Raw genomic sequence first — 19,589 nt, 5'->3', positions numbered from 1 at the left:
TATTGCTTATTTCAATTTAATTTTCAATTGTTCTGTTATTTTAATTTTTCCTGTAATAATGTTTTAATTTATAATTCAAAAAAATTTTTTTTTGATTATTGAATTTCAGTTTGACAGATATTTAAATACATTTTGAAGCTTTTTCGTTTGCTACATTTCATTTACAATTAATGCAATTTTCGTAATTGCATTGCAGTTTTTTTTTTTTGTCGATATTCTGGAAATTGAGTTTAAAATGTGTGTTGGAAAATATTGATTGATTTGAAAAGAGGATTTCAGAGCCGTAAGCTCATGTTTCATACCAAGGAAATTCAATTTTCTCAATGGAACCACAAAGCAGCAGCTTCATTAAATAGATGGGCGAGGGACGGGGGGCGATGGCTGCTTACATGGGCATGGCATCAACATCAATCACTGCGCATGTCAGCTCCGATGGCAACAACAACAACAGCAGCAGAAGCAGAAGCAGCATCCAGCAGTTGAAGAAGAAGCAGCAGCAGTGAAAGTCACAGCAGCAGAAGCAGCAGAGGGTTTGACTTTGGTTCAGTGTTTGCGTGAGGCTGAAGACGAAGACTTAGAAGCAGAGGCAGAAGAAGAAGCAGTACTAGTCAAATTAGAAGAAGAAGAGGCAGCAGCACTGGTAGAGAGCGAGAGAAGAGTATTAGAAGGCAACAACGAGACGACAACGCGAAAGCATCAAGCAAAAAAAAAGGAAAACAGAAACAGCCAGACACAAAACGAGAACGGACATTTCTTTTAGCAGTCTCTTCTAAGCGCGCTTCGTGTCAAAAATAGTGATTGCAATAAATTTTATTTCAAATTTTATCTCGGCTATATAAATAATACATAAACAAGAAGGTAAGCGATTAAATAAAACATAACTTTTTCGAAATGTAATGCAAATAAACATGGCGCACACACACCAATAGAAAACTACGCACACATGCATACGCGTAGGCTTGTGTAAAATATGTGTGTGCTATCAGTGCGAGTGCCTGGTGTGTGTGTGGGTGTGTGTGTGTGGTTTGGCTTTTAAAATATTAGTTTTTCGTTCTCTGCTTTAATATATTTATGATACGTGAGAGAGAAAGAGAAATGAGGTGGAGAGTGGCGGCCAATCAGTTAACTACGCCTCAGTAACTCGCACAGCCTTAGGTTGTGGAATATCGGAGGGGGAGGATGCGAGGCAAGTCAAGTTTTGTCTTATTGTCCGAAGGTCGTCTTCCCATTTAAATTTCCTGAAAAATCTTTGACAGTTGGCAATTCCAGCAATAAATGCAAATTAAGTAGAGATGAGTTTTTAAGATGGCTGCATTTACAGTTAACTACGCACAATTGCCAGCGCCGACGCCCCCTAAAATTCTGTCTGTCTCTTAGTCTGTCCGTTCGTCCGTCCTCTTGCATTGAGATTTTTGCGTTTTGCTTCTCATGAGAGTTTTCAATGTGTGCGTATGTACATATAAGCGTGCCTGTACATATGTATGTGTGTGTGCACAGGCAATGGACACACCTGATGATTTTTTCTGAACGCCTTCGAGTGTATGCGTGTGTATTTGAATAGGCAAGCAAGCCATTGAAAAGGGGTGAGAGAGAGCAAGGGGAGGACTATCACATTGGCATTGGCCTATTAACTATTTATGCAGCAGCTCATAAATAAATACACACAAACATGTTTATTATGCATGTACATATATGCATAGTGCGTGTGTGTTAGTGTATGGCAGTATGCAAATCAACGCAATAAGTTTGTTTGTTTGCATTTATGCGCGGAAGTCAAGCTGTCGTCGTTTCGCTATCGCATTCATTCTTGACTTACTTTCACGCAAATTGTTCTACTTACATATACATACATACATATGTATATGCAAATATGTCTATGGTACATACATACATATGTATTAACTTAACATAATCTACATTGCATTACAGAGAACACGGCAACAGCATCAACTACTCTACAGTCTATGTAACATATCGATAAACAGAGACAGCAACTGGTGCATATCCCCCCCTCTCTCATCGTCAACAGTTTTGCAGCCCCTGCTCTGCTGCTGTAGTTGGCAGCTCACTGCTGAGTGCAATGAACTCGTTCGCGGAGTACGCCAAATAACGACAACAACAACAACAACTACAGAGACAACAACACTCATGCATATTCATATGCACGCACACATACGCATACGTATACGTATACGTGACTAGAGTTTGCATTTGGGCCGAGTGCAGCGGCAATAAAATGGCGGCGACAGCAAGAGCCACAATGACGATAACGATGTCGATGACGATGGCAGCGAAGTTGACGACACATCAAACGACAAACAAAAGCGCCAACAGTTAACTTCACAGCAACAACATAAAATTGCATCTGTATGCATGTGATTGTGTCTGTGTATGCATATGCATGGAAATTGCAAAATTGAATTTTAAGTCATGGCCGTTCTCTGCTTTTCGTTTCCGGCATGCAAAGTAGACAAACTGAAGCAACAGAAACAACAACAGCAACAGCAGCAAATAAAACCATAATTACAACAACAACAACAACGGAGCTGAGCTGAGCGAAGCGAGAAATATTCATAGAAAGGTCATTGAAACTTGCGCAATTTGGCAAATAGGATACAACACGACAACAACAAGCAAGGAGACAAAATGGGCAGCCTACCAAATTTGCATGAACTCGAGGAGGCGGAACGCAAGCGGGAGAAGCGAAGGGAGTATGAACTGTTGTTGGAGCAGCGTGTCATGGACACGAGTCGCGAGCGCGAGCGTCTCTCAATGTTTGCGCAACAGCGAAAGGTGAGTGTGACTCTTCTTCTTAATCTATCTATGTGTGGGCGATAGAAAATCGGTGTTATCCATAAGTGCAGCACTGTCGATCACCGATTCAGCTTCGAATGTAAATCCAATTTACAAGTCAAACTAGGATTCGTAGTGAACTTATTTAAATGCAAGTTATTTATTATTATTATTTTTTTATTGAAATTATTATTTTTTTTAAGTTCTATTAAGAATAATAAATACTTTTCATTATGTTTTATTTATATTTTAATTACGAAATTATTTGTGTTCTATTATGTATATTTATTATTATTTTTATTTTAATTTTAAATATGACATTTAAGTTATTATTATGTATGTTTATTTTGTTTTATTTATATTTTAATTATGAAATTATTGTTTTCATTTCATAATCGATATGATTTGGATTGTTATTAGTTGGAATCATTACAAAATGATGCGGATGATGATGGGGTAACAAAATGATGCTTTTAGAAGATCTTAAACCTGACAATATGGGTCTGTGGGTTTATTTATATGCCAATTTGCCCGTCAGTTGCACAGAAAGCTAAATTAAACTTGGCCTTAATAAGTGTACTAAGTGCAATACGCTATCCAAATAATGATTTAAATTGAATCGCACTTTGTATCATATAAGCGCTGAATAACTTTTGTTACTTTCTGTTGCAGCAATCATCGTATAATGCCTATATCATGGCTGGTCTAGGCATCGGCGGTGGCGGCGGTTCTCTAAGTCTGACCACCACGACAACGACGGGCACAAATACGACGGCTGTTAACGGACTGGGAGGAGGAGCTGGTGGTAATGGCAATGGTGAGCTGAGTAGTGGTCATGGTACCAAGAATCAATCGACTTCGACAGCAGCAGCAGCAGCAGCGACGGCAACAACAACAACCGCAACGGCAACGACAACAGTGGCGACAACCGCATCGGCAACAACAATGACAACACTGACTGGCCTTGCCATGCTGGGAATGGCTGGCAAAAAGTATCCGCATCCGTTCCATTCACACACGTATCAGCATCAGCATCAACATCAGCATTCGCATCATCATGCGCAGCAGCAGCAACAGCAACAACAGCAGCAGCAACAGCATCAGCAACAACATCGACACTCGCTGACCACACGACATCGCGTGCTGCGAACAAGGACGCGCAGCTCGGGTGGAGCCCAGAATATCTGGGATGAGCAAATGATGGAGGTGAGTGGGCAACTGGGAAAATGTAAACAGCCACAAACAGAGATGGAAAGGGAGACAGAGAAGGAGACAGAGCCAGCGGCAACAACACTCGTCATTTATTTATAGAATTCACTGTGCTTCAGCTTCAATTTAACTCAATGTCACTCAATCAGCAACTTGAAATACTTGGAATTGAATTAAAGTGCGATGTGAGGGTTGCGGGCGAGATACGCAAATGTCGAAGCATCGAAGCTATCGGATTAATTTCCACAGTAGTTGCACAATATCTAATTAAAACTTAAACAAAGACGCATTTCTCTCTCTCTCGAGACTCACAATCGACAGTTGAGCGAATGGCTCAAGGCTAAATAATTGCAACTGCATTTGGTTTTGGATTAGAATACACACTCAGCCAAAGCTAACTTATTATAAAATTAGTTTATTTGTATGCTAGCAGCAATGCATTGAATGATTGCCACGTTTGGGTTTAGTTTACTTTTAAAATATTTCATAATTTAAGCTTTCAAATGTGACATTAGGCATTAATTTAATCCAGACTGGCTAAAAGTGGAAATGGTTTCAAATTTGTATTGACTATAGTCAATTTCCAAGATCCTTCTCTGCGGCACTCGTATTAATCTTAACTTTTCATTTAGCCCCAAAAAGTATGCTATGAAAGTTGTGGTCTAAGAAGCAAGCTTTGTTTTCGGTGTAGTGAAGTAATGTGTTTAGGTTTTTTTTTAGAAATATATCGGGAATGTGGGCGCGTCATCAATGCCGCTCTCTATTAAAGAAAATTAATTGAATTAGTTTAGTATTCTTAAGGGATAACTTTTAAGAGGCTTACATTTGTGTCGCATAGGAATCCATAGATAGAAGTGCATTGTTACTCAGGAAAAACAAGGCTTCTCTCTGTCTGCTCCTTCTCTGTCTCTCTCTTTCTCTCTTGCTAAGATTACACAAAAACACGCACTAACTTTAACTTGCTGTTTCGTTTACTTGCAGCATTTGACCGCTTACTCACCATCGCCGATCTCGACGCGTTCGCATCGCATCAATCCCGTGTCGTCGTATCAGGTGCAGGCGGCGCTGGCGGCATCGCGACGTCGCGAATCGATCAACAGCTCGATTGGGGCGACCTCGATTCGCCGTCTGATCACGCTGAACAATCGCAACTGCCGCCACAAGGTGCCCGCCCATGTGCGTCAAAAGGTGTGGCGTCAATTCACCTGCCTGACCATCGCCCATGGCTTGATGAGTGCTGTGCTGCTGCCGGTGATGGCGTTGCAGGGCTCCAGTTCGGTGTGGCATCATCGCGAGCAGTGGCTGCAGATTGGACCCAACATTGGATCGCTGCTGTTGAGTGCACTCTTTCTGCTGGCGGCAGCGATGTGCTTGCCCAGCACTCGACTCATTCGACGCTATGGTTACGCTCCACTGCTGGCCGGCAATTGTGTGGCCGTCACACTGTTTCTCCTGTCACATCTCTATGCCTCGATCTACACGCTGTTGCCAGCTTACTTGCTGCTCGGCCTCACTTTGAGTGCGGCGAACAGTTGCAAGGCCGCCTTGATTGTCCACTATGGCGGCCGATTGAGTTGCTCGCAACACGAGTGCGCCTTGGGTGCGGCTCAGACGTTGACGGCGGCGTCGTCGGGGACGCCAGCGGATGCGCTGCACGAGGAGCACAAGATGTTCTGCAATCGGGATCAGAAGGTGCGACGTTTGGCTCGCTGGTTTCGTGCCTCGCAGGATCTGGGCCTCATTTTGGGTGCGTTGTTGGCCTCGTTGTTGTTGGCCTGCAATGCCAACGATTGGAGCTGCTCGTCGGCCAACGAGGACAAGCAGCAGCAGCAGCTGGGGAATGCCACATTGCCGACCAATCTGCCGCAATTTGAGGACTTTTACAATCGCAACGAGCATGGCGAACGCATCTGTGGCGCCGACATGTGTCCGCTACAGCAGTCTCAGCTCAGCTGGACGTCACAGCTGGACAACAACAGCAGCACGACATCGTCGTCGCCTTCGATTTATGCCGGCTTCATTGAGAGCGGCAGTCGAGCTGGCGGCCAATCGCTGCTCTGGCTCTATGTGCTGCTCTCGCTGATTGCACTGCTCCTCTCTCTGATCCAGGGTCGACAGGGACTAGCCACTAGCGGTAGACAGGAGCGCGCCGCCAAGGATGTCACTGATACGTTGCTCTTTGCCGGACCCTTGGCCTATTTTGTGGGCACCGAACAGAGCTACATGCTGGGCGATTTCTTGCGCGCCTTTGTCTCCTGCTCCTTGGGCATCGGCATGATCGCCGGTGCTCTCATCGGCATGGGATTGATGCAGCTCATTGTCTCCTGCACGCTGAGCATGCTGCTGCGACACACAAAGCGCATTGTCGTCATCTGTGAGTACAAAAATTTATTGTCGAAATAAGTAAAGTCTAAACTTTAAACGCGTTTTACTCGAAACACGGTTCTTGAAATTGACACCCACTATAATTCAAACAATTTTCAGCATTTTCGTTCGAAATTTCGACGGTCGTACGGTATTTTTTAAAAAATTGTTTGGGTAATTTTTAGTTGGCAAAAAAACTACCCTAGTTTATAGTGAAATTTCGACTTTGATTAGTCTTACCGCCATTTTTTTTTTATGAAAAAACAATTCTTTTACCTTTACCCCCATTCCTTCTGAAAAAAAGCAAAAAGTGCTTCAAAGACGCAATACGTCATCCTCAAGACCTGCTGACTCGGGTCTGGACCTAATAATTAACAGCGATTTCCTTATATCCTTAGGTTCAATTTACACAATCTTTATTTACTTTATATTTATAAAAAAAACGCAATCCTTTTTTTAAAGCAAAAAATGTAGCATACTTCTTGGGGCAAATGCACTTTGACTGTTGTATAGCAGTCGATTTGTTCAGTATCGTCTGTATATGTTAAATATTCATGTGTTTATTGCGTTTAAGACAATTTTGCTTGACGTTTCAATTGCGCCGTTATAATAAATTGATCCCCATTAAATTAGCATTTAATCTGCCTCAGTTTGCTTAGTTATTTTCAATGTTGATCCAACAACAGTTCGAGCCATCACTAATATTTGCGTTGTTTATACATATGGGTAATTCTCTGGTAAATGTCGCGTGCGAACAGCTTTTCAGTGACACAAAAAACATAAACTATAACAATTTTCAAAATAAGTGAAGGTTATTCTTATAGCTTTGGATTAGCACTATTTTTAGAGCTAAGATTGATTATGGGAACTTGTTTTGATTTACGATAAAATGTATGAATCATCAGAAGAGAAAACAAAACAGAAAAAAAATCCAAAATCATTCATAGCTCTAATTAAAGTAATAATCTAGAGCTATAAAAATAACCTTTTCTTATTTTTAAAATTGTTTCAGAATATGTTTTTTTTGTCACTGTAAGGCTGGTCACACGCGACATCCCTCAGAGAATTACCCATATGTATATACTTTGGAGAAAGGAATCTCCAAGCAGTTAGCAACATATTTTTATATCCGCTACCCATTGGGTAGAAGGGGGTTATAACTTTGTGCCGGCAAGAAATGTACGTAACAGGTAGTAGGAGGCATCTCCGACCCTATAATGTATATACATATGTATATTCTTGATCAGTCTCAACAGCCGAGACGATCTAGCCATATCCGTCTGTCCGTATGAACACCTAGATCTCAGAGACTATAAGAGATAGAGCAATAATTTTTTTCGACAGCATTTGTTATGTTTGCACGCAGATCAAGTTTGTTTCAAATTTTTGCCACGCCCACTTCCACCCCCGCAAATCAACAAAAATCGAATAAGAAGAGTAATTTTAAAGCTAGAGTTTTTGGTATATACAATAATAACTATGGTAGTTGTGATTCCTGAAAATTTGGTTGCGATCAGATACAAATTGTCGAAGTTATTAAAGAAATACTTTTGTATGGACAAAAACGCCTACTTACTAGGGGGTTGCTTTCCGTCGATTGTATATTTTGAATGTGGTACTATATCGATATACCAAATATACCATTTGGTATATTTTTAGCATTTTTGTAATATATTTCGGTAATATTTTGCTTCTTTTCAAAATGGGTAGCGGGTATCTCACAGTCGAGCACACTTGACTGTAGCTTTCTTACTTGTTCTACATACTTACATCCACTAATTCTTACTTGTTCTACGTACATACAGTCACTAATTCTTTTCTCCTTTACTTACAGTGGCTGGCTTCTTCTTTCACTCGTGTCTGCTGCTGGCGCTGTCCAGCTGGAAGCCGTCGAGCGACGACAGCGCACTCTTCTATGTGATAGCCGCATCGTGGGGCGCCTGCAACGGGATGTGGGAGACGCTCTTGCTCTCGCTCGTCACCCTCAATCACGTGCAGCACGAGCATGTGACGGAGGTGACGGCGCCGCTGCAAGCGCTGCGATTCCTTGGATTGGGCGTCACATTTGCGGCCCACGGATTTCTCTGCGAATCGATGAAGATCATAGCGTTGGTGGTGCTGCTGGTGATCAGTGTGCCCCCGTATGCGATGCTCGAGATGCGCTTGGAGGCGCAGCGCAAGGCGACGTTGATCAGCTTATGACGCAGCTATTTCAGCTAGTCCCGGCGGCGGGGCACTGTGGCCCGCACCCATACCATGTGAAATGGAATTCGAATTCGAAAAGCACGCACAGTATTCCAGGGAGCGAGAGAAGGAGAAGAGAGAAAAAGAGAGAGAGAGCGAAGGCGAAATTACAGACAGTATTGTTTTTTTTTTGTTGTTGTCAAGGATTTGCAGCAGTTAGTCCATGCTTAGAGATAGATCCAAGTCCATAGCTGTCTACCATACTGTATGTATGTACTTTGTAACTGTAATTCTTAATGTAACTGTTATTCTATGTATGTAATGCTAATCAGCAAAAGAACAAGTTAACTGCATCTTCAGATGTATCTAGAGAAGCATTGTCTACAAATTTGATGTTGGGAGTTCACTGAGATCAAACATATTACTCAGAGATTGAAAGATTGAAAGGTATAACAACAACAACAGGAGAGAAGAAGTAGAAGAAGAGCAAAGAAACATATTCATAATACCAGTGCCATTAATGTTGTTCCAGAATCCTTTTGCCTACGTTTGCAAATCTAAATTTTGACAAGAGAAAAACTCCAAGACAAGAGAGGGAGAGGTAGAGGTAGAGAGAATGAAAGAGAGAGTAAGGATGCTGCTCTCTTTAATGTTATGGCATGCGCTTGGATAGCATGTGTTTAAATTAGCCTTAGCTTAAAATGGATTATACTCGTAGATGTATATGTATGATTAAGCGACAACTTTGTGCCATCAAAAACGTATTCCTCGATGTAAATCTTAACGTAATATTCTACACTCAACCAAAAACACACTCATACATACACATTTTTAGATATAACCCTATGCATGTCTCTAGATCCTAGATCCAAAAATGATATTCAATTGTATTGTTATCTCAATGTCCCTCCCTCGACATTGAGCCCCATGACTGAATACGGACAGCCAAAAACGAAAAACAAAAAAACACAAAAAAAAAAATGAAATCGGAAACGAAAACGAAAAACTTAAAAGCTCTGAAAAAGCTGTGAACAAAATTTTGTTGTTAGCTCCTAGAAATGTACGATCTATGCATGTGTTTTGGATGTCACATCGTTCTACTAACAATTTTCATGATATACGTACTATACTCTAATGTGAATGTGCGAATACAGTTTAGCAGTGTTGTCAAATGTCCTTAGGTTTCGTTTGTTAAAACAGAAGTAAGAATCCATAGCCAGTCGATCGAAGGAAGAGAAGTATCCAAAGTTTCCTTCCCCGTCCCTTCTCCATAATACACACACGCACACACAAATATGATAAACATATTGAAAATGATAAAGGTGAAAAATCCTAAGATCTAAGAACAATGTTAACATTTTATGCTGCTGATAAATGAAATTAAAATTCAAGTGAAAAACAAAAAAAAATCGAAATAAATTTTTAAAACAATTTTGTAACTGAAACTTTACAAGCAACAGCTTTCGCAAATCGATCAGATATTAACTAATATATACACATATAAAAACTATATTACCAAAGGCAGAGATATATATACATAATATGGATATATCTATGCAAAAACAGTTCGTTATGTTTTTTTTTGTTAGAATTCGTACACCAGACAGACACAAATATATAAGATCGAAATGTTGAAAATACAATAGTAAGAAAAAACCGAGTTAAAAATTAAATCTTAAATATGAGATAAATAGTTACTTTATGAAATTAAACAGCAAAATGCTAAGCACATTCCACTCACAGACACATACACACAAATACAGACACAGAGACACACAATACACATAAATAATTTATAAATAAATAAATACTTTATATGTGTACAAATTGAATAAACCGATTATCCACATTGAACTTGTTTGCAATTCTGCAATTAAAATGAGCTTTCAACTTGACATTTGACGTCATATCAGACAGCTTTACACTCACACTCAACACAGCCTCTCACTCTCTCTTTTGATCTCTCCCAAACAGTAAGAGAGCGAGAGCACAAAGCTGCGCCTCGTCTTAATTTCTAAACACAGCTTATTAGACACGCTTGACACCTCGCTCTCCCGCTCTCGCTCGCACTCGCACTCGCTGTTCCCACTCCCACTCTCAATGCCATTCACACTCGCGTGCCGGCAACTTAAAAGCTATAAGGGAGAGAGAGAGATAGAGAGAGTGAGCAAGTGTATTTGCGTGTTTAGTTGATGTGCAGTAAATAAGCTTTTTGGTGCTTTATCAATTGAACGACGCGAATTATGGACACAGTTGCGCAGGGTAAACGAACCGAGTCGCATTGCGCCTCTCAACAGGTCTAAGCAGCTACTTTGTGGAGAAGCGCGGGAAGTGAACTGGAACGAGAACTGGAACTGGACGAAGATGGCAACACCACCAAAGGGTCAAGCATTGGAAGCTGTGCGAAATGAAGTGCGGGAATGGTTTGAAGCCAATCCAAACTTACCCGAAAAAATACGTAAGTAAACTCTCTCTGATTATAGTCACTTTTGTTGTCGTTCTAATCATAACAATTATGTACATACATATGAATGTATGTATTATATCTTGAGCTTTCAAGAATTTTAATGGGATAGGTTGGGGAAGCAATTAATAGATACATTCTATACGTATAGTATATGTACATAGTGCGCAGCTAGTCTAGCAAGTGCGTTGTAAACTACGTATATATATAGTTTCTAGGCAATATTATAGCTACTTATGGAGCGTAATCGAACTGGGAACTTCAAAATGATAGCTGATAAATGCTTTATCAGCTCTGGCATTGGGGATTGTAAAGATAAATCAACACATTTGACTCATATACGATTACAATACACGGCTAGACAACTTTAATTGATATACTATATAAATATATGTATATTTTTTAAATTTCATAAAATTCTAATCATTGTCATCATAACCCACTAACTAGACCCCATTCTATTGCGACGATTTCTCAAGTGCATGGACTATGATGTGAAGAAGACGAAAGCTCTCATTGAGCTCAACTACAATCTGCGCAATAAAAATGCCAATATCTACATAGATCGCGATATGGACGACGAGAAAACAGCGCAGGCGTTGAAAGCATCGTAAGTAGTCTTTATTATACGAATATAGCTCAAATCTTAGATATCGTTCTACTGCAGTGAAAAAAAAAATAACTTGCTAGCTAAAGTTGCAGTGGAATCATTTCAATCGAACTTGTTATGGCTTTTGCATATAGTATTAACAATGAAGCGTGAAATATGTTATGCAAATAATTGATTAACAGCATCTAGAATTGTTTTTCTGAATGAATTACATATTTTCAATATTACGATTACGAACTTATAACGCTTTAAAACTGAAATAAAACATATGCCACAATATTATTTCGATTTGATAAAAGGCAGAAATCAAATAATTGCTTTTGTATAGCAATATAATTATAATAATAAGGTTTTTTAGGCAATTGTTTGATTCCAAGATAATCACATCAAATTGAATTTGTTTCAATGTTATTTCCAAATGTAAAAAAGTTTATTTAATTGCAAAAATATTTATTTTAAATTGTGGGTGAACTTCTTTCGCTTTTAATCGTGCCAAGGCGATAAAGAAAAATATATTTCATTACAAAAAGATTATAAGGTATTGATGTACAAAAGTAACAACAAAAAAGAAGTTGTAATCCTATATTTATTTTGAAAATAATTATAGTATTTTTCATTAAGTATAAATTCAAAAGACAGAAACTAAAGACAGAGGGGAATGCGGATCAATAAAGTTTTAATACGCTTTACCAAGGCATAAAGATAGCTAATGGACAGACTTAATCATGACGATTCGAAAGTACACAAGTAATCTCTAACTAATCCTCAACGTTTTGCAGCGATCTGGTTTTACTGCCGGGCGTAACACCGGAACGCCACAAGCTGCTATTCTTCCGCATGGTTGACTACGATCCCCGCTCGGTAATATAGTAATAATTACAGGTTTTAATATCATACTTAATGATCTCTCTATGTGCAGCGCAACACGGAGCAGGAGGCCAAAGTGTTCTTTATGGTGAGTGACACGCGCTTTACGGAACCGGACATTCCCCTGGACATTGACACGAATTTGGATGCGGATGAAGTGCAACGAATGAGCGATCAAGCTGATGCCGATATCGCCGATGGCGATATACACATTGTGGACATCAATGGCTATACGATGCGACATCTGGCATATGTTTCGATCTTTGTGCTGCGCGTCCAGATGAAATTTCTACAGGAGGCATATCCATCGAGACTTAAAGCTGTGCACATTATCAACTGTCCGTCGTTTCTCGATCGCATGATGGCCATGATGAAACCTTTTATTCGCGAAGAGATTCTCCAGTTGGTAAAGTCTCATCGATCTGTATTCAAACCCCAACTTTAGACATTGTTTCTCTTTTCTTTAGATGCACTATCACACCGAGGGCTTGGACAGTCTTTATGAGAAAATACCCAGGGATATGCTGCCAAATGAATATGGCGGAAAAGCTGGTTCCATGGCCGAGCTGAAAGCCCAATGGCTACAAAACATTAAAGAAAAGACGTAAGTCGTATTGACCTTTAAGCCCTCACCTTTGAATAGTATAATGAAATCATTTGTTTTCGATTGCAGCCCGTATCTCAGGGATGACAAATACTGGCGCATCACATCGGCGACCAAAAGTCGTTGGTCGTGGTTCTAATACCCCAATAGTATCATTTATCTCTATTGCCAAAATTGTGATTATTAATTTGAGAGAGTGGGAAACAACGAGCGTTGTCAGGGGGAAATTTAGAACCTATGATATTTCAAATTGTAAAAGGGTATACATTTATAAGTCTTTTTTTGACTGTGCATTATTTGAAATACATTCACTAAGAACAATAAAGAATTAATTAATTATTTTCTATGAAAATATAATATTTATCCAGGACATGTTGATTGTAGCTATAACTCGGAAGGATGTCAATGGATCTTTCGAAGGAAGCCGTATTTTTCAGTTCACATAGGATTAGCAATTGATTCATTATCATATTGCAATATGTTATTTATCAATAGGCTTTGGATATTGAAATTTAATTTTTTCTATTAAATTAAAAACGTTCAAACCATTATAATTTATATATTTAAATAAATAATATGAAAAACGAATTAAAACTTTGATTTAATTTGGCCACTTAAAAACAAGTAACGTAAGTATTGAATTTTCAAATTTCCATGCTTTAAGTCTACTTACTACTTCAAAAAAAAAACAAGTAAGAAAGCTACAGTCGAGTGCACTCGACTGTGAGATACCCGCTACCCATTTTGAATAAAAGAAATATATTTTGCGATAATTTTCTCAAAATATACCGAATATACTGCAAAATACTAAAAATATACCAAATAGTATATTTGGTATATTGATATAGTACCGCATTCAAAATATACCATAGACGGCACAATATACCAGATTGTCATCTAAAGCAACAACCCTAGTAAGTAGACGTGTTTGCCCATACAAAAGTATTTCTTTAATAACTTCGACAATTTTCATCTGATCGCAACCAAATTTTCAGGAATCATAACTACTATAGTTATTATTATATATACCAAAATTCGCAACTCTAACTTTAAAATTACGCTTGTTATTCGATTTTTTTGATTTTCGGGGGCGGAAGTGGGCGTGGCAAAAATTTGAAACAAACTTGATCTGCGTGCAAACATAACAAATGCTGTCGAAAAAAAATTATAGCTCTATCTCTTATAGTCTCTGAGATCTAGGTGTTCATACGGACGGACGGACAGACACACAGACACAGACACACAGACACACAGACGGACAGACGGACAGACGGACATGGCTAGATCGTCTCGGCTGTTAACGCTGATCAAGAATATATATACTTTATAGGGTCGGAGATGCCTCCTTCTACCTGTTACATACATTTCCTGCCGGCACAAAGTTATAATACCCTTCTACCCTATGGGTAGCGGGTATAACAAGTAAGAAAGCTACAGTCGACTGTACTCGACTGTGAGACACCCGCTACCCAATTTGATTAAAAGCAATATATTTTGCGGTATTATTCTCAAAATATACCGAATATACTGCAAATATACTAAAAATATACCAAATGGTATATGTGGTATATCGATATAGTACCGCATTCAAATGGACGGCACAATATACCAGATTGTCGGCCAAAGCAACTAAGACCCCCAGTAAATAGGCGTTTTTGCCCATACAAAAGTATTTCTTTAATAACTTCGACAATTTTTATTTGATCGCAACCAAATTTTCAGGAATTATAACTACTATTTATTACTACTACTACTACTAGTTATTATATACACCAAAATTCACAACCTTAGCTTTAAAATTACGCTTGTTATTCGATTTTTTTGATTTGAGGGGGCGGAAGTGGGCGTGGCAAAAATTTGAAACAAACTTGATCTGCGTGCAAACATAACAAATGCTGTCGAAAAAAAATTATTGCTCTATCTCTTATAGTCTCTGAGATCTAGGTGTTCATACGGACAGACACACAGACGGACAGACGGACATGGCTAGATCGTCTCGGCTGTTGACGCTGATCAAGAATATATATACTTTATAGGGTCGGAGATGCCTCCTTCTACCTGTTACATACATTTCCTACCGGCACAAAGTTATAATACCCTTCTACCCTATGGGTAGCGGGTATAATGAATATTTGCAATATTCTACCAGGCCAACAGAAGTAGGCAGCAAGTAGCCACGTAGAAAGTTACTTACTTAGGATCCACATACGATCCTCCATGCGGGCGACCTTCTTTGAGTTGACCACGGAGTTCTTAGTATTATCTCTCTACGCCTCATCTCTTTTGCCTGTGGTTGTTGTTGTTGTTACAATGGTCGATGCTGTTGTTGTTGTTGTAGGTCATTTGATGCTGTCAGGAAAGATTAAAAAAGTGTAAATTCAGCAAGTGAAATACCAGGCAAACATAAATCAGCAGCAAGCAGATTTAGAAAAAAAGCATTTGCAGCGCCATCTATGGTTTGCTACTGGAAACACCATAACATTTGTACATTCTGAAAGTATGCAATAAAAATTAGTGAAAAGCAGCAAGCAGGTCAGAAGCAATCTATTTTGTGTAGCATACTTTCAGGTTGAACAAATTTCATTGTATTTTGAAAGTTGGCGCCAGTTAGTAAGCAAGTTATTTTCGGTCTTTCTGCTTACTGATGATTTATGTTCGCCTGGTATTTCATATATTGAATTGACTCATTTTAGCTGTTTCTGGTTGCATCAAAAGCTAACAACAATAGCAACAATTGCATCGACCACTACAACAACAACTACATCAGGAACAACAACCACTACAAATTTAGTTGTAAAGAAGCTGAAAACTCTGGTTCTCTCAAAGTTGGTCGGCTATTTTGTGGATAGTATGTGGATTCTAAGTCTACTTCTGTTGGCCTGGTAGAATATTTCAAATATTCATTTTTTAACTGGCATGGTCAACAACAACGGCATCGACTACTACAACAAATGCATCGACCACTATAACAACAACAACCACAGGTAAATTCAGAAGTAGAGAGATATTAAGAACGCCGTGACCATCTCAGAGAATGTCGCCCGCATGGAGGATCGTATGTGGATCCTAAGCAAGTGACTTTCTGCGAGGCTACTTGCTGTCTACTTCTGTTGGCCTGGTAAAATATTTCAAATATTCATTTTTTTTTTAAGTAGTAAGTTAAAGTTAAGCATGGAAATTTGAAAACTCAATACTTACGATACTTGTCTTTAAGTGGCCAAATAAAAAAAAGTTTTTATTCGGTTTTCATATTATTTATTTAAATATGTAAATCATTATGCCTTGTTTTGTGTATGCCTATACTTATTCTGATGGTTTTTCGTTTAATTGAAAATAATAAAGCCTAGTGATATATTATATAACATTTTGGTTTGTGACAATGATTTAACAACAAGAAAAGAAAACGAGAAAGGTGAATTTTAAAAAGTACAAAATGTGTGTTCTCTCACTCTCATCTAGTATTCAAAGCCATGTAATTTCCGATTTTTTGGTGTAATGTAAAAAATTTGTAATTTTATGTTTTAGTTTTTACCCTTTTACATTTTTGATCAAAATTAATGTTGTTTCTTAATTATTGACTGCTGGAGATTGCGATGCCGAGGTTAGGAAATCTACTGCAGCCATATACCGAGCAGCTGAAGCATTTGGAGATGCTGCTGATCTCTGTCAAGTTGGTGCGACGCTTCAACCTTCTGTGCCAGTTAAACTCGGAATATCGTAACGATAAGCTCAGCTTGAGGTCCATATTCGGTGGTCTGCTGCTGTCTGTGCTCGGCATGCGTTTTGCCCAGCTACGTGAGGATCTGCTGATGATGATTATAAATGGCACAAGTCTGCTGCTGAGTCTCGGTTTACTGGGATTCTTTTGTTCCCATGCTGTGGCACGATGTCGAAATGGTTTGTGGTTAAAGTTGCTGCTAATCTGCCTCCTGATTATTCTCTGGTTGTGGCATTCATTTGAGAATAAGAATGTGAACGTGGCACAGAATGAAATACGCCTGCTGAGAACTGGCATCGTCTCGTCTATGCTTGTCTTCGGTCTGGTGCGGGGAGCAGCATTGGCAACTGTTAAAAGAACTGGCAGCATTTGGGGCTGTGTTCTGTCCCTGTTGATAGTCACATCGAAGTTGCTCTCTGAGCTGCCCAAGCTGGATAATTTTCGATTGCAGCAGCAGTTGTTTATCTTCGGCTTAAGCACGTTACGGTTTGTTCATTCGCTGCTCCTTCGACTGCCTTCTCGAGTAATGATTCAGGAAGCTGGAGACTCATCAACTCACTCCTTGGAGTCATTCAATTGATGTATTGATATTGTGTGCCGATGTTCAAGCTCTCTAATCGATTGTAGATGATCGTGATAATGGCCCTAATGTTTGCTATTTAGTGTAACATACGCAGTGTTGACCATAAACGAAGTTTAATCACATTTTATTGTCATTCATAATTGTGGCAAATGGTTTCGCTTTTGATTTCGGTCGCAGTTGATCACAAATATTTTGAATTTTTGTTTTGTTTTTTTTGTTTTGTCGGGCTGTCTGGAAAGAATTGTAGAATTCTGTGCACGAGCTGGTGATTAGATGGCTGCGCAGAAGCTGTGTAATCGCACAAATTTAGGCACTATTAACGCGACCAAATGTATGGCCGGAAAGCAATTAAACAATTACGTGTTTAATTGCCAAACAGAAAGTGTACTCTAGCATTTAAATACGCACACATACATGAAGTATACGCATTGATAATATCAATAATCAATAATCACTCACAGACACATTTTACATACAATGAATCGAACAAGCTCAGCACTCGCAAGCCTGCCAGTTGCTGAGCAGACTTCAAACACAACGGTTCTCGTTGCGCACGCAATCGATTGTCAGATAAAGACCGTCAAAATAAAAACAAAGTTTAAATTTCGATAAGCGTCGTAAATACCAGCTGCCGGTTTTTGTCGATTACGATTACCGATTAACGATTAACCACTGCTTGATTGCAATGAGCACAAACGACGATAGTGAAAGTGCAAATCAGCTGAGACGCGATCATGATTTGGCCGAGCTGCTCGAATGGTTTCAAAACAACGAGAATTTGCCGCAGGAAATTGGTAAACAAACACACACAAACAAAAGAGAATAAAAGAGAAGAGAAGAAGCGTGCTGATGTAATGCAAAATTCGGCGGCGACAACTTGTTGAAATGCTGCAAGCGTCGCCAATAATATTTTAATGAGGTCGTTTGTAGGCAAAGAAGCAAGCGCATATATTATATGCACATATTATAGTACAATATTTTGATGGGCAACGCTTTCTTTCTATTTCTTGTTATGCAGAGCCGCTGCTGCTGCGTCGCTTCTATCAGTGCATGTACGGCAATGTGGAGGACACCAAGCAACTCATCGAGGTGAACTATGCGCTGCGCAACAAGCATCCGCATCTGTTCATCCAACGGGATCCACTCGATGCCGACAGTCGTCGCACCTTTGACTATGCGTAACTCAATTAACTATGCACTAATTACTATAATAGCAATTAAATCAACTATTTACAGAGATATTCTACCGCTGCCCGGCTTGACGCCGGACAAATACAAGGTCTCGCTCTATTGCTTTCGTGACTTTGAACCTTCCAAGGTGAGCGGATTGTTGCATGCCTCATTTGCTGTCAAGTAAGCCATGCACTATGTTTGCAGATGCATCACACGGAGGATACACGTGCCTTCTTCATGGTCACCGACTGTCGCTTCATTACGCCCGACGATGCCGCACACCCGGATGTGTTGTCGGTGGGCGAGGTGCAAATCTTCGATATGAAGGGCACCACAATGCGGCACATCTCACGACTCACAATTAGCACACTGCGCGCATATGTCAAGTTCCTGCAGCTGGCATTTCCTGTGCGCCTCAAGGCCATACACATGGTCAACTGTCCTACGTATCTGGATCGAATCGTTAGCGTAGTGAAACCGTTCATCAGCGAAGAAGTCTTCAAATTGGTGCGTCTTCCATTTCAGTTCCGTACTCAACTCATCCACATGCAATCCTTTTATAGATACGCTTTCACACGTCCAGCATTGACACGCTGTACAGCTTTGTGCCGCGCCAAATGTTGCCCGAGGAATACGGCGGATTGGCCGGACCGTTGGCAACTTTACGTGCACAAACCCAACAGGATTTGGCCGACAAAAGGTGTGCGAAAATTACTGCTCATGATTAGCTCGGTTGACAAAGTCGTTTGTATTGATTTCAGGGAGTATTTGATGAATCCGAATCATTGGCATGTCGAGAAGCAGGAGAAGCGAAGTGGCAGGTCGTGGAAATTGTTTTAGCTCAGCCAAAATGATCCCCAAAGGAATCTCAACTGACAGCGTTTATTTTATTTTATTTTTTTTTATGGCGTTGTACTTTGTTTCTAATTGTGTAGTTATTTTTTTTTATATGTATTTAATAAACATGTGTCTATATATTTGTTACATTTGATTAAAAATTACAGTTTTTCCTTAATTGTT

The 19,589-nt window shown here is 39.6% G+C and overlaps 3 protein-coding genes across 5 annotated transcripts; all 3 read left to right on the top strand.

The window, feature by feature from the left end:
• The first annotated feature begins 189 nt into the window (after positions 1-189).
• Positions 190-10,703, top strand: LOC132796334 (UNC93-like protein). Its single transcript, XM_060807475.1, has 5 exons — positions 190-858; positions 1,930-2,793; positions 3,466-3,999; positions 4,984-6,376; positions 8,201-10,703. The coding sequence occupies exons 2-5, from the start codon at positions 2,647-2,649 to the stop codon at positions 8,566-8,568; spliced, it is 2,442 nt and encodes an 813-aa protein (XP_060663458.1). The 5' UTR covers positions 190-858; positions 1,930-2,646; the 3' UTR covers positions 8,569-10,703.
• Positions 10,704-10,781: 78 nt separating this feature from the next.
• Positions 10,782-13,436, top strand: LOC132796338 (alpha-tocopherol transfer protein-like). Its single transcript, XM_060807481.1, has 6 exons — positions 10,782-11,008; positions 11,465-11,624; positions 12,404-12,485; positions 12,544-12,897; positions 12,959-13,095; positions 13,165-13,436. The coding sequence occupies exons 1-6, from the start codon at positions 10,915-10,917 to the stop codon at positions 13,232-13,234; spliced, it is 897 nt and encodes a 298-aa protein (XP_060663464.1). The 5' UTR covers positions 10,782-10,914; the 3' UTR covers positions 13,235-13,436.
• Positions 13,437-17,907: 4,471 nt separating this feature from the next.
• Positions 17,908-19,541, top strand: LOC132796439 (alpha-tocopherol transfer protein-like). Of its 3 annotated transcripts, none has more exons than XM_060807610.1 (6): positions 17,908-18,190; positions 18,415-18,574; positions 18,633-18,714; positions 18,774-19,076; positions 19,133-19,269; positions 19,331-19,541. In XM_060807610.1, the coding sequence occupies exons 1-6, from the start codon at positions 18,082-18,084 to the stop codon at positions 19,407-19,409; spliced, it is 870 nt and encodes a 289-aa protein (XP_060663593.1). In that variant the 5' UTR covers positions 17,908-18,081; the 3' UTR covers positions 19,410-19,541. The 3 variants fall into 3 exon arrangements, with proteins under 3 accessions (XP_060663593.1, XP_060663594.1, XP_060663595.1); XM_060807611.1 differs by lacking the exon at positions 17,908-18,190 and adding an exon at positions 18,228-18,247 and having other exon boundaries at positions 19,331-19,540; XM_060807612.1 differs by lacking the exon at positions 17,908-18,190 and adding an exon at positions 18,297-18,315.
• Positions 19,542-19,589: the final 48 nt, after the last annotated feature.

This window comes from Drosophila nasuta, chromosome X (genome assembly GCF_023558535.2).
Source record: "Drosophila nasuta strain 15112-1781.00 chromosome X, ASM2355853v1, whole genome shotgun sequence".
Lineage (NCBI taxonomy): Eukaryota > Metazoa > Arthropoda > Insecta > Diptera > Drosophilidae > Drosophila > Drosophila nasuta.
This window is presented reverse-complemented; position numbering and strand designations above follow the sequence as displayed.